The sequence below is a fragment of the Eretmochelys imbricata genome, chromosome 15 (genome assembly GCF_965152235.1).
Source record: "Eretmochelys imbricata isolate rEreImb1 chromosome 15, rEreImb1.hap1, whole genome shotgun sequence".
Classification (NCBI taxonomy): Eukaryota; Metazoa; Chordata; order Testudines; family Cheloniidae; genus Eretmochelys; species Eretmochelys imbricata.
The window spans coordinates 13,085,823-13,098,289 of NC_135586.1; the positions used below are offsets into that span (position 1 = coordinate 13,085,823).

Consider the following 12,467-nt stretch of genomic DNA (forward strand, 5'->3'; position numbering starts at 1 on the left):
ACATATCTGGGATCAAACTGGGCCCAAATATCTGGGATCAAAGAAGGATATTTATACAGTATGTATGTTGCAATACTTAGACACTACAGAAAGAACTAAGGGTGGAGTATTTGTCTTAACTCTGAATTTCCTAGTTTTGGAAGGGTTATAGCACAGCTTCAATATTTCATAAAAATCTGTTTTGCATGTGAGTAAAGGGGTCATTTACAAGTTTCAGGAAGAATGCATCATGGCAAACTAAAACAATTTCATGTATTTGGAAGTCAAAACCGATAATGATCTGTACCACTGAGTACTATCATCATAACAGGCAGTAACTAAGGTAGAGGTAAAAATAAGGCAACTGAAGGCACGTAATTAAATCTTAAAGTCCTTAGTGCATTCTGCTCTAGTCTCACCAGGGGGACTCAGCTCTCCTCCATATACTGCACTGTGACTCCTTTGTGAAGGAATGGAGACCAGAATACAATTGTCAGTGATCTCCTGCTCCTGGGAAGGGGTGTGGATGTGTGCTGGGGGCAGGTTGGGATGAGGGGACAGACAGGGAGGGCAGAAGGCATGTCAAAAGACTCATAATAAAACAGCAGATTTTCACCAGTTAAAATCTTAACCTTACATTTTAATGCCCTTTAAAAATCTTAGCATTTATTTAGCGGGACAGGATCCCATTTCCCCCTCCGTTCATTTTACATGCAGATCAAACGCAATACTGGCTTCAAGCAAAGTCATCCTCACTTCTGAATAAATCCAGATATGGAAATCCTCACTTGCACCTCCTTGCCTGGATCCATGTTAGTGTTTTCCTGACCACTCCTTCTAATAATCATCACTGGATTAAGAAATGGGGAAAAAAAAGGATACCATCTGGGGAAAAAACCAACCATACTAGTAAGATTTTCAGAGCGATAGAATAGTACAGCTATTGGAATTGTGTGACAGAGCTGGAGAGGGTTTATCCTACTTGACCTATTTTACAGCTCTCCCCGGAGTCAATTCTATGCCGAGCTAAAAAGGCTGGCAGCCCCATGTGAATTTATACCTAAATGTTGGAAGTTTCCATGCTGTCATTAGCACCTGGTCATTGGATTTCATCGTCCTGTAGTTTCTGTACTAGGTGCTGTATACCAGTCGCAAGATCTCATTAAAATGTTGACATGGGGAATGACTAGCAGAACACCAACACTGCTTGGAAAATGGTTGTGTAATTCCTTTATGAAGTCATGAAGAATTACAGTAGTTAATACTTGGGGACAGGGAATCCTCCGTGATGGACAAACAGACATGGTGGGGGTATTAAAGTGGCAATTAAAAGGAAAGGCAGGAAGGAAAAAGGGTGAAGAATAAAAAGATTACTTGGAAAATGAGGCAGAGGAGAGACTTTACATAGAAAAGGAGAAATAACGGAGGAAAAGAGGAAAAAAAAGGGTAAAACTTATGAATTTAGCAATCATTCTTTAAAAAGTGGGGGTGTGGCTAGAGGGAGGAGTAGAAAGAAAAAAGAAGCAAAGGACAGTAATTGCTGTCACTCTCAGCTAGAGAAACGTCTTGTCAGGTGTGTCTGAGATCCAGACAGCCAGAAATGATACATGCACTCAGCACTGAAATGAGAGATGTACAGAGAAAGCCTCTTGATCTTCAGACAGGAGACTTCAGGGCAATAATTTTGGTAGCTAACCCACCCCTCTCCCACCACCGGAAGATGTACAGAAACCATGAAAGAAGCCATCAGAAGCCTCACAAATCCCTAAAAGGCCTAGAGAGTCAAAAGATTAAAATAAATGTTTCTGCCACTGCAGGATGGCTTGGAAAATTAGAGAGAGGAAAGTAGATCAGAAATGCTTATGAGTTTTATGTGTAAAGCAATGGCACACGGGAGCGCTAACCTGCACTGTCATTCCTACCTCTCTGCTCAGTGAGATCACAACAACTTTAAAAGGCAGAGGCTTCATTCTTTTCCTCCTCCAGAGATGGACCTGAATTATTCCCTGCTGAACAAGCCTGGAAAGACATCCCATGATAATACCATATAATTCCATTTCTGGACAAATCTGACTGCAACATTTTCTCCCTCCCCACTACAAAATTTGTGGAGAAGGAATGTGAGGTGATTATAAATTGACTATTAGTGGCGGATGTTAAATTTCAATTTAATCCTGTACTCTCTGAGAGATTAGCTCGTTGGGAAAATTGATTTCTCCCTGGTTTGCTCTTTGTTGCTGATGTATTCAGAAGATTATCTGCATTTAGCTGCCAAGACTGATTACATAAGGAAAAAAAATCATGTACAGTAGGCATGTGCGCATAAACTATACAAAGATACTCAGTCACAAAGCAAAATTTGTTTCAAACAAACCAGTTTGAGACTAGCTCATAAAGTATTGATGATGATGCCTCCAATAGCTTGGCACTACCTTAACACTATTCTGATTTGCTCCATTCTACAATGCCTGGATGGATATATGAGGTTTCATTCTTAACAGTAAACATACCAGGCTTGTGTAGATGTCTCTCTGGCTTTTAATATTATCTGAAAATAGTTTGATTATTTTCTTTAGATATACAGGGGCCAAGTCACTTCTAAAAAAAGAATTTAGGCACTTTTGACCATTATGCCCATAATGTAAATATTCATTTGTGAAACATTCATACTCTACAATGGGGTGGGCAAACTTGGCCGGCGAACCTTTTAAGCCAGCTCATCAGTTCCCGCTGGGGAGTGGGTTCCGGCGCTCCAGCCGCGGCACCGGGTCAGGGGCCGCACCATGCGGCATGGCCCCACTCTGGCACTTCAGCTGGGGCGCTGGGGCTTGGCCCCACTCTGGGGCACAGGGTTGGGGGCCCCATCATGAGCTCCTGGAAGCAGCTGCATGGCCCCACTCCGGCGCTCTAGCAGGGTCGGGGGCCGCTCCACACGTAGGAGCTGGAGAAGGGACATGCCACTGCTTCCGGGAGCCGCTTGAGGTAAGTGTCACTTGGAGCCTGCACCCCTGAGCCTCTGCCCACACTCCAACCCCCTGCCCCAGTCCTGATATCCCTCCTGCTCTCCAAACCCCTACATCCCAGCCCAGAGCATCGTCCTACACCCCAAACCTCTCATCCCCCAGCCCCACCCCAGAGCACACACCCCCAATCAGAGCCCTCCCCCCCCCACACACCCCAACCCCAATTTTGTGAACATTCATGGCCCACCGTACAATTTCTATTCCCCGATGTGGCCCTCCGGCCAAAAAGTTTGTTCAACCCTGCTCTACAGTTTTTTGATTAACTACAATTTTGATTATCTGAGTGCAAGAGAGGACTAAAGAATTTTGAATAATTGTGGGAATTTTCAATATAATTAACAGACATCAAATGACATGATCTTGTTTCAGATGATAATTTTGGATCATTGAGGTTGCACTGTATATATTTCATATAAAAGTCACAAACCTTCAGGGCCAGATTATGCCTTTAAGGCACAGTCCCACATTGGGGGTATCTGTATAGCTGGAAGGGGCTAGGCTGTTAACAGAAGCCACAGGAAGAATTGTGGTTGGTTCAGACAGAATTCCTCCTGGAGCTCCGTAGCGTACACTTCAGCAAGAATTCTGCCATCTTTTAAGTGGGTGCATCATTACGCTTCCACACATGAGCACAATTAGGCTTTGCTGGCCAGTACAGAGCAGGCTTGGGCTGGTTCAGCCTTACTTCATGCCCTCTGTGGAGGTTAGTAATACTGAGGGTGCGAGCCCATCACACTCCCTTTGCCTACTGGCCATGCTGTGGCTGGCCTGTGACCAAAAATGCAAGGGTGATAAGACTCATTAAATTCTCTGATCTTGGTTGTCTGTCTAGGACCAACTATATAAAATGGCCCCAAATAAGTCATGTTCTCATGCCAACCAGGGACTCTAAACTGTATGTATTTTGCATCTTTGACCTTCTTATCTGCACCCTGTGTCCTCATCTAACTACATTAGGGCTACAAATATTGTAATTCTAACATTCCAGTCCTCTCAGCCACTGTTTATTCTGCCTCATACAACTATCATTCTGTAGTTACCATGGCTCATTGTAACTAAGTCAACCCTCCATTTTCCAGAGCAGAAATATTTATATCAATAGCATATCTGATGAATAAATATCTTATAAAATAGTTTCTCTGTGGCATAAAGATGATGCTACCCTACAAAAAAGTTATTAGTACAGTACTGTACAAGTTTGGGATTTCTACACACACATACACACAAACACGTGGCAGTGATACCCATATAATAAGTTACATTAATCATGCCCCTTTGACTACTTCACATACACATTGCCGACTAATCCATCTCCACTGGTATTATGTCTAACTTTTCAAACTTCTAAGCAATTTTAAACCACCACTATTTCTTTAAGTCAACTATTGAAAAAATAAATATCTATTTTATACCACAGCAGAGTTAGAAACCCTCCTTTTCAATAAGCTATAGCACTTTTATGTTTTACATACACACTGAGGACAACTCTTCGATCAGTTCTAGTAATATATATGTCCCTTTCAGAACCAGAGACAAATCTCAGTTTGTGTGGCCTCTTGTGTTCTTTTGCATATGGTCTAGAGATTAAAAAATGTAACTTGTGGCAGAATTCTGACTTACTTACTATGACTTACTATGTGCCCTTGGGCAAGTCAACTAGAGACTGTCAAGACATTTTGTTAGGTGCAGACTTACCATGCGCAATGTAAGACATGCTGGGAGCAGTCTCTGCACTCTGGCGTTGGTGTGGCTCGATGTCCTTGTGTGGTGTGTGCGGTGGGGGCACTGAAGAAGATGCGGAGGAAGAGGAAGAGGAGGAAGAGGATGCTGGCTTGGGTTTGGAATGAAGGTCGTTCAGTTTTAGGAGGTTTTCAGAAGTCACAGTGTCTGGATTTACTGGTGTAGGAGGCAGTGTTGCTGGAAAGAAGCTCTCTTTATTGTCCTTTATATGCTTTGGGGTTGTTGGCGTTTCCCCTATGGACTACATTAAAAAAAGGAAAGATGGTGAGAAAATATGGCCTACTGAGCTCATATGTGTAACCTTATTGAATGGAAACTGCAAGTATTGTGGTCACTTGCATAATGCAAAAAAATAGCATCTCTCTTGTGCACATATATACTAACCATAACAATAAAATCTTCCCTCCAGGTGAGTATTTATCTTCCATACTTTACAGTTCATTTATCAAAGCACCACCTGGAGTACTTATTCATATTCACAGTTATAGTGCTCTAATTGAGCTGCTTTGTATAGAAAGCTCCTTAAGCATAATATACTCAGCGGAACTTTATTATTAAACAGGATGAAATTCAGGAATGTTCCAAACTCCTATGAATAGAAAGAAGCTCTTTCAATTAAAAAGAATTGCTGGCAAACTCTGGGTTTAATCTAGCAGATAGTTAGTGCTTTGGGAAGAACTGAGCTTCAAAACCCCAAATTATTAAAAGAAAATACTGTGTGTAAGGCTATGAAAGAGAGCAAAAGAAATGAGGAGATAAGAGAGTATTTATATTTGTAAAATAATAAAAATGTGCTTATTCTAAGTGATTATCAATTGTGGCAGCGAGCAAATAATGCTGAAGTCCAGCTTGAAATGACTGATCTGGAAGCACTCTTGCCTTTGGACCTTAATACGGAGGATAAAATATCAATACTAACAGCTGGGCTCTCGTCCCAAGGGCACAACTAAGAATCTGAAGCATTGCTACTAGTTACGTAACCAAGAGGTAGAAGAGTGATTTAAATTCACCAAGGAAGGGAAAGACAGCTCAAATAAAATAAAACCCCTCCCACATTCCATACCAATAGATATTCTGGTCTTTAATGCTACAGACTACCTTTGTGTTCTTAATAATCTTCATTAATTCAGATTAAGTGGTAATGAACTGGCTAGACAGACTCCAAGCTGCTCACCTGTCAGTCTCATAGGCCCTAAACCACTAAAATAAAAGGAGATTTATGCCCAGTTGATGCAGTAGGGCCTGTGCCTTTGGAGCAAGAAGATCAAAGTTCTATCTTTGCTACCAATGTTCTAAGGGACCATGGTGTCCTAGGTGTCTACAGATTTGCTACAATGGTTTGAGAAGCAGGGGTTGAACTCCACTGACAGAATCTGGAGTGAATTTGTACCAGAATATCTGTAATATTTAATACATTTAAAATTCAATACTGGAGAGCGCTCTTGGACCTATTTATACTTTGTGTAGTATAACTTCTAAAGTCACTTCTGTGTTATTAGTGCGTATATTTAATCAGTCGCAGTATTTAATGGATATGGTTAAAATCTCACTGCCAATTAATTTTAAAAAAGCTGTTTTTACATCATAATTGCCATACTGGATCAGATAAGATCTATTGTGCCTCTAGCAATGTCCAGTTTCTGATGGTTTAGAGGATGTAAAAACTCATAACGCACCTAATTTATGAGATTCTGTACACAGAAGACAAATTTCCTGCATACATAATGTCCTAAATTCTGAAACTAGTATAGACAACTGAAGATGCTATTGACAGTCAAAGTTATCCAAATATTAAAAAATCCAGGCACACTATTAGTAATAAAAAAACCCTTACATTTATATAGGTAGTGAGCACAGAGAGAGGAATGAGAAAGGAGGAGTGACAAAAAAAAGAGGACAGGTAGGGACTAAATTAGTAAATGGATTGTAGGAGACACGCAGCTTATATGACTGGTGGGAAAAGGAGTGCATGAATAGAAAGGTCAGAGAGAAGGAAAAGGCAAGATTTGGGGACATACAAGAGGTAAAGGAGAAAACAGATGGTGAGGCAAGAAGAAACAGAAAGAGAAAGGTACATGAAAGAGGAGTCACTGTCAGATTCCCATATAACACTTAATTGGAGCTTGAAGGAAACCACTGTGAAAGCTGAATGTAGTAAGGTTTTTAATTGCAGATGAATGGGTGTGTAGGGCGGGGACAGAGATTTGACTGACATAATCCATGCATGTATAAAAGGCCAAATTCATACCTACTAAATCTGAAGTCAACCAGGAATATATTTGGCCCATTGTTTTTCAAGTTGTTCATTCATGTAAAATTTCAAGGTCTGTCTAATACTTTTTCTTGGCAGCCTAAGACTGCCAGGGTTGCATTCTAAGGAGGATGTTGGCATCCAATGGTGGCATAAACAAAAACATATTTCATGTGTACGTGGCCAGCACTGTGCAACATATGTTTCACTTAAATATTGCAGCCACTGTCCTGACTGAAGCTGACAGAGTGCTTGGGCATGAACAAAACCAAGATTCCAATTGTTAGTGTATAATGGAAACTATGGGTGTGCGAGTTGGAAAGGATTTAGGTATTCCATCCAACGATTGGTTACTTTACAGGGCAATAGTTTTTTGTAATAAATCTGAACTTTAGTAGATATGTGCACATGGGCAGTGAGTATTAAAGGCTGGGGGGGGGCAGAGCCCCCCCAAACAGCCCTGCATGGCTCTGCCCTCAGGCCCACTCCTGCTTCCCGGCACTGTGCTGCAGGGGGCTCTTCCCCCGTGTCCAGGGCCCCAGGCTGGGGCTAATGGGGGCCATCCTGGGGCTAAGGACTCCACCTGGCGCTCTGGGGCACTGGAAGCTGTCCTGAGCTCCAGGGTTGGGGCGGGAAGGGCGCTGCCTGGAGCTCCGGGGCTGGGTGGGGGCCGTGCTGCCTGCCTGGTGCTCTGGGAGGGGGCACGCCGCCTGCCTGGCACTCGGGAGGTCTGGGGCTGGGGGCCCACTCTGGCCTTCAGCGGGCGAGGAGGGGCCTCAGGCAGAAAGGGCAGGCCGGGCTAGGTGCTACCCTCCCTGAGGTTCACCCACTGCTCATTAATGTGCATGTGTGCAAAGTAGGGGTAATAATGCATCAGCACATGGCATTATCCTGTACTGGTACTAATCTGATAGCTCCATTAGTTTCAATGTGATTTAAGGTTTTACTTGAAAGAATTTTCTCATCTTAATGGCTGTTAAGAAAACTTTCCAAATGTAAACTGGTGAAGGGCTGTCTTAGTGATTCTCGAGATAGAGAAAATCAGATCCCCTTCTCCAATGAAACAAACAGAGATGTTAGCAGGTGAACATAACCTTGATAACTTTCTTTGATGGTGAAAGTGGGGGTAAGGAGACTGTCTTAAAACAAAAAATCTCCCACAGTACACAGAAAAGAATCCTGGCCTTATCACTATATCCTTCCCCCACTGCAATTCCACTGTTGCCCTCTTGAGAGAGGCTGAAATTTATATGACATTTTATTGAAGTCAAGGAAGCTGGAATAGTATCAAAAATAACTGAGGAAGAATTATAATAGGTGTGAAGGATTACCTCTTTTGAAAATATTTAGTTTTTAGTGTGAAGACAAGAGTTGTGACACTTCTATATCAGCCACTGATGCCAACTTACATGCAAAGCAGGTGTGCATGATCCCACTAGCAGTAATACTTGTCAAGGTCTATGGGGCCACATGTATTTTAATGTCATGCAGGTGATTGCCTAGCAGCAAAAACACAGGACTATTACACTTTGAGTGAGAAACAGATCCGGAAGATGCATAGTAGAGAAACTGACTTAAGTGCATCAGAACTAATACATACCTATCTATTCTATCTATGATCATACTGCTGATCATAACCAGGCACGGTAAAGACAAGACACTGAGAAGGGCACCAGAAGGAGGACCAGTTTTCTACAGCACATTTTTTTTTAAATCAGGAGGGGGTCTGATGTTCTGCGTGGATGAATGCATTCCATGTCTTTCTGGGGCTTGATTATTTCCTCCCCTCCCCATTCATCTTCAGTAGAAAACTGAGAATTAGTGTCAAGCTTCTACCCATGTTGTAGAACTGATCAATGACATTGTTTTTAATTGTTCACTTCATTAATATAACTTCATAAGCAAAGTTTTATGAATGAAATAACATTCATTCATAAAACCGGTTACCCCAATAACTGGCTAACTGAGTTTCACTTTCAATCCAATTGCTGCTTAAATTGCTGAAACTTACATTGTTTCAACATTGTAACTTCTGCTCACTTTTTGTCATTCATATACTTGTCTATATTGTAACTCAAACTCCATTTTAACTTGTCCCAAACTCCATTTTAAAATGCTCACTACATTTTGTAAAAGCTTGCTGCAACCTTCATTTTTGCAAACCCTGCTGTGACCTTATTAGTTTAGTTTAGATGTGTGAATGAGGTATGTATGGATGATGGAATCAACCTCCAGCCCCAGCCTGTCCTGATGAAATAAAGTGTAAACACCAATGGCTGAAGATGCAGACAACAGCTCTGACAAAGCAAGAAGAGTCCACCCTAAAATGAAAAGAACAAAAATACAATTGAAGAAACATCAAAGCCAGGTCCTAGGCTGAAAGTCATGTCTGCAACTGACGGGTGATCAATCACACCGAACCCAGAGACAGCGTGACACAGCAAGACCTATAAACTCTGGATTCAAACTAAAGCCTATAAAAAAGTATGGATGAGATGGAAGACTTTGGAGGGTAACATTCTGCTGCCAACATGGAAGGGCATTCATGCATGCCCAAGAGAGACCCAGCCCTTCCTTGTGCCCAGCTTTCCTGGCCAGTTAGCCGCCACAAGCTACGAACCCAAGCCATGAACTCAAGCTACATTCAGGACTGGTAACTATACAGCAGCTGCAGAACATATATATAATATGTGTGTGTGTACACGTACATAGGTATTAGATATTAGTTATTGGTCATAAATCAAATTGTGTTATTATAATAAATGTGACATCTTGTCTTGTCCCCTGAAATGACCCTGTGTAGTTTTGTCTGCATAACAATGTTTGATGTGGCTTCTATGAGGAGAATGTTCTACTGTACTTTGTTGTGGTACATAGAGTCAAAGCTCTGACTATTCTCTCCCAATCCACGGCAGGATGTAAACTTTCCCATTCTCACTGCCTTTAAAATTAATGTAAATGTGTTTTACAACGTGAAGAGGCTTCAATTCATGCTTTTTTCCATGATAAAGGTAGCAAGTTTCAGAGGGAACTGGTGTCTACGAGGAACTGGTACAGAAGGAGGAAAATTATCTCTCCTCTCATTCCCCCTCCGATCATTTTGGTGGAAAACCTCTAGTTTCCCCACTAGGGGCTAGGATTTCCTGTAGGTCCTCACCTGTTAAAGAGAAGAGTATGCAGGAACTCTGCTTTCGCCTCATCTCTACCACAGCATATAGACAGAACCAGCAAAGCCTGAGGCTTTTATGCTGTATTTGTCACATGACTGGTGATCAAATGATGTATAATAGAAAGAAGTATATCTGCTTTGGTCATATCCTATGTTCTTTGTGTTTTTATACATATATCAAAAGAGCTTTAAAGCAAAGGTGCCCTTTGGTATGGGATCAGGCTGAAACCTAACTGAATAAATAAAGCTATATGGCTGTGCAGATGGTGAGATCTCTTTTTGGGCTATATGTAGCTAGGTGTCTAAGACTCTTTCTATGCTTCTATAGCCATCAACAGATTACTCTTTTCTTTCTTTTCTATACTTTCTTTGGACTCTAGAGGCGTTAACCCCCTCCTCTTCAGAAAAAATCCTTAGGCCTCATGGGAACTGGAGGATCTATGGAGAAACCCTTCTTATACAGGAAGAAAATATAAAGGCACAGAAGAGGCAGAAAAGCAGTTACTGACCTAGCCTTAAAGGGAAGAAAGCAGTAGAGATAGAGGAATAACCTTCTCCTGGAGTATAAGCTCAGTAAAAAATTCCTTGCAGTTTTTCTGTAGGGCACTTCAGTGTGGAGACAACAAGTGATAAAAAGTGACATTTGACACAAGACTTCTGTCTAAGCTTTTTCCAATGTACCTTTAGAACTAGCAGTGATGCCCATAATATGGTACTGTACTCCATATCTTGAAGAACCATATATCAACTTCAACATGGCCCCCCAACTTGGGTTTAGTGTGTGGGTGCTGGTGGCCTGGGATATACAGAAGGTCAGACTAGATGATCTAGTTGTCCTTTGTGGCCTGAAACTCCATAACTAACATTTTGTAAAGGGCAAATTATAACATACACACAGTCATCTGAATTGTATTCCAGCCGAACCAACTCCTTCATGTAATGCATGCATTCAAAGACGTGGTCTCCCATTCTGAGTAGGCGGCCTACTACATATTCCAACGACGCTCTGATATGCAAACAGAATTATCAGATCAAGAGAGGTAAAATGGTAAGGTGAAAAATATTAATAAATTAAAAAGGAAAAAAGTGTTTTTTTTCTTTCCTTCTTGTTCGTTTAAACAATTGTTTTCAGCTGCAGGCTGAGAGAGGAGAGCTGTTAATTAGGCTGAGAGAACACCTCCAGTATAAAGTGAGAGGGGGATGCCATGGTAACTGGTGAATGCAACAGTGAACAAAATGGTCACTCTTTGGTAGGAGTGAGATCTAAAAAACTTGTCTTTTTGTCCCCCTTTTCCCACCTTCTTCTTTCCCTTTTTCTTGTTGTCTCTCTGCTGCATTAAATAAAATCTATAGACAACTCAGGAAAAACACTTTCAGTTCCATAAGCAGTCTCTGACGTCTTGATGTGCAGAAAGAAAAGAAAACGAGGAGATGAAAATTAGCAGCAAGTGGGCAGAACAAAGGGGGGGGGGGAAACCATATGAGGCAGAACAAGAGATGCTTATTTTCTAATTATTTAATGTTTCATTTATTTCTCCCCATCCCCGGGAAAGGGCTTTTAACAGTTTCTTTTACAGATCAACAACGTAAAAATGTGGGAATATGAAAAGAAAATCTGGACATCCAAACCAGATCAAACAATATCCTCTCATCAGTTTTCTCCCTGAAGAAAAAAATGTTTACAAACCTACCATTTCAGTTCACATTCTGCTTTGCCCCTGCACGACAATTTCTTCTGTTCCAAGCAAAACTTAAAAAGCCACTTTGAATTTAAACTCTAACATGACGATTTACCAATTGTAAATCCATTGATAGTACAATTTGAGTGACTGATTTGATTTTGAGACTGGCTCAAGGAGAAAGCTTGCAAAGCTCTTGTTAACAGATAACAGGTTATATATTGCAGAGGCATGATTTTTGCCACCACCACATGGAATCCATCCAAAAACATTATTTTAACTGGTCATCATAGACCACAAAATCTGTGCTACCTGTGGTCATAAAAGGAAAAAACCAAGATATTGGCTTGTTAAAAACTGATAAAAACAGAAAAATCACAAACCTTGTAAGTCTATTTTCCCATCCAAACCCTCCAGTAACATAGCCCTCTCTCCTTGGGCTCCTGCTGTTTTACACAACAGCACCATTTGTTTACAGGAGGTGAATATTTGCTGGTTTGAGATAATGCAGGATTCACTCTATTGGAACCAGACAGATGTCCCTTAGAGTAAATATTCTAGTGCCTGCATATTAATTCATGGCTTTGTACTAGCAATAATATGTTATCTCCATGCTACTCAAGATC

The 12,467-nt window shown here is 41.3% G+C and overlaps 1 protein-coding gene across 6 annotated transcripts in view; it reads right to left on the minus strand.

Annotated features, from left to right (window-relative positions):
* Nucleotides 1-12,467, minus strand: part of CABIN1 (calcineurin binding protein 1) — a 205,453-nt gene that overhangs the window by 17,259 nt on the left and 175,727 nt on the right. For 5 of the 6 annotated variants that reach the window (XM_077835271.1, XM_077835274.1, XM_077835272.1 and 2 more), the window contains one exon: nucleotides 4,698-4,983. In XM_077835271.1, coding sequence (XP_077691397.1) covers nucleotides 4,698-4,983 — 286 coding nt within the window. Of the gene's footprint in view, nucleotides 1-1,901; nucleotides 1,999-4,697; nucleotides 4,984-12,467 lie in introns of all 6 variants that reach the window. The other variant, XR_013348094.1, reaches the window with a different exon arrangement.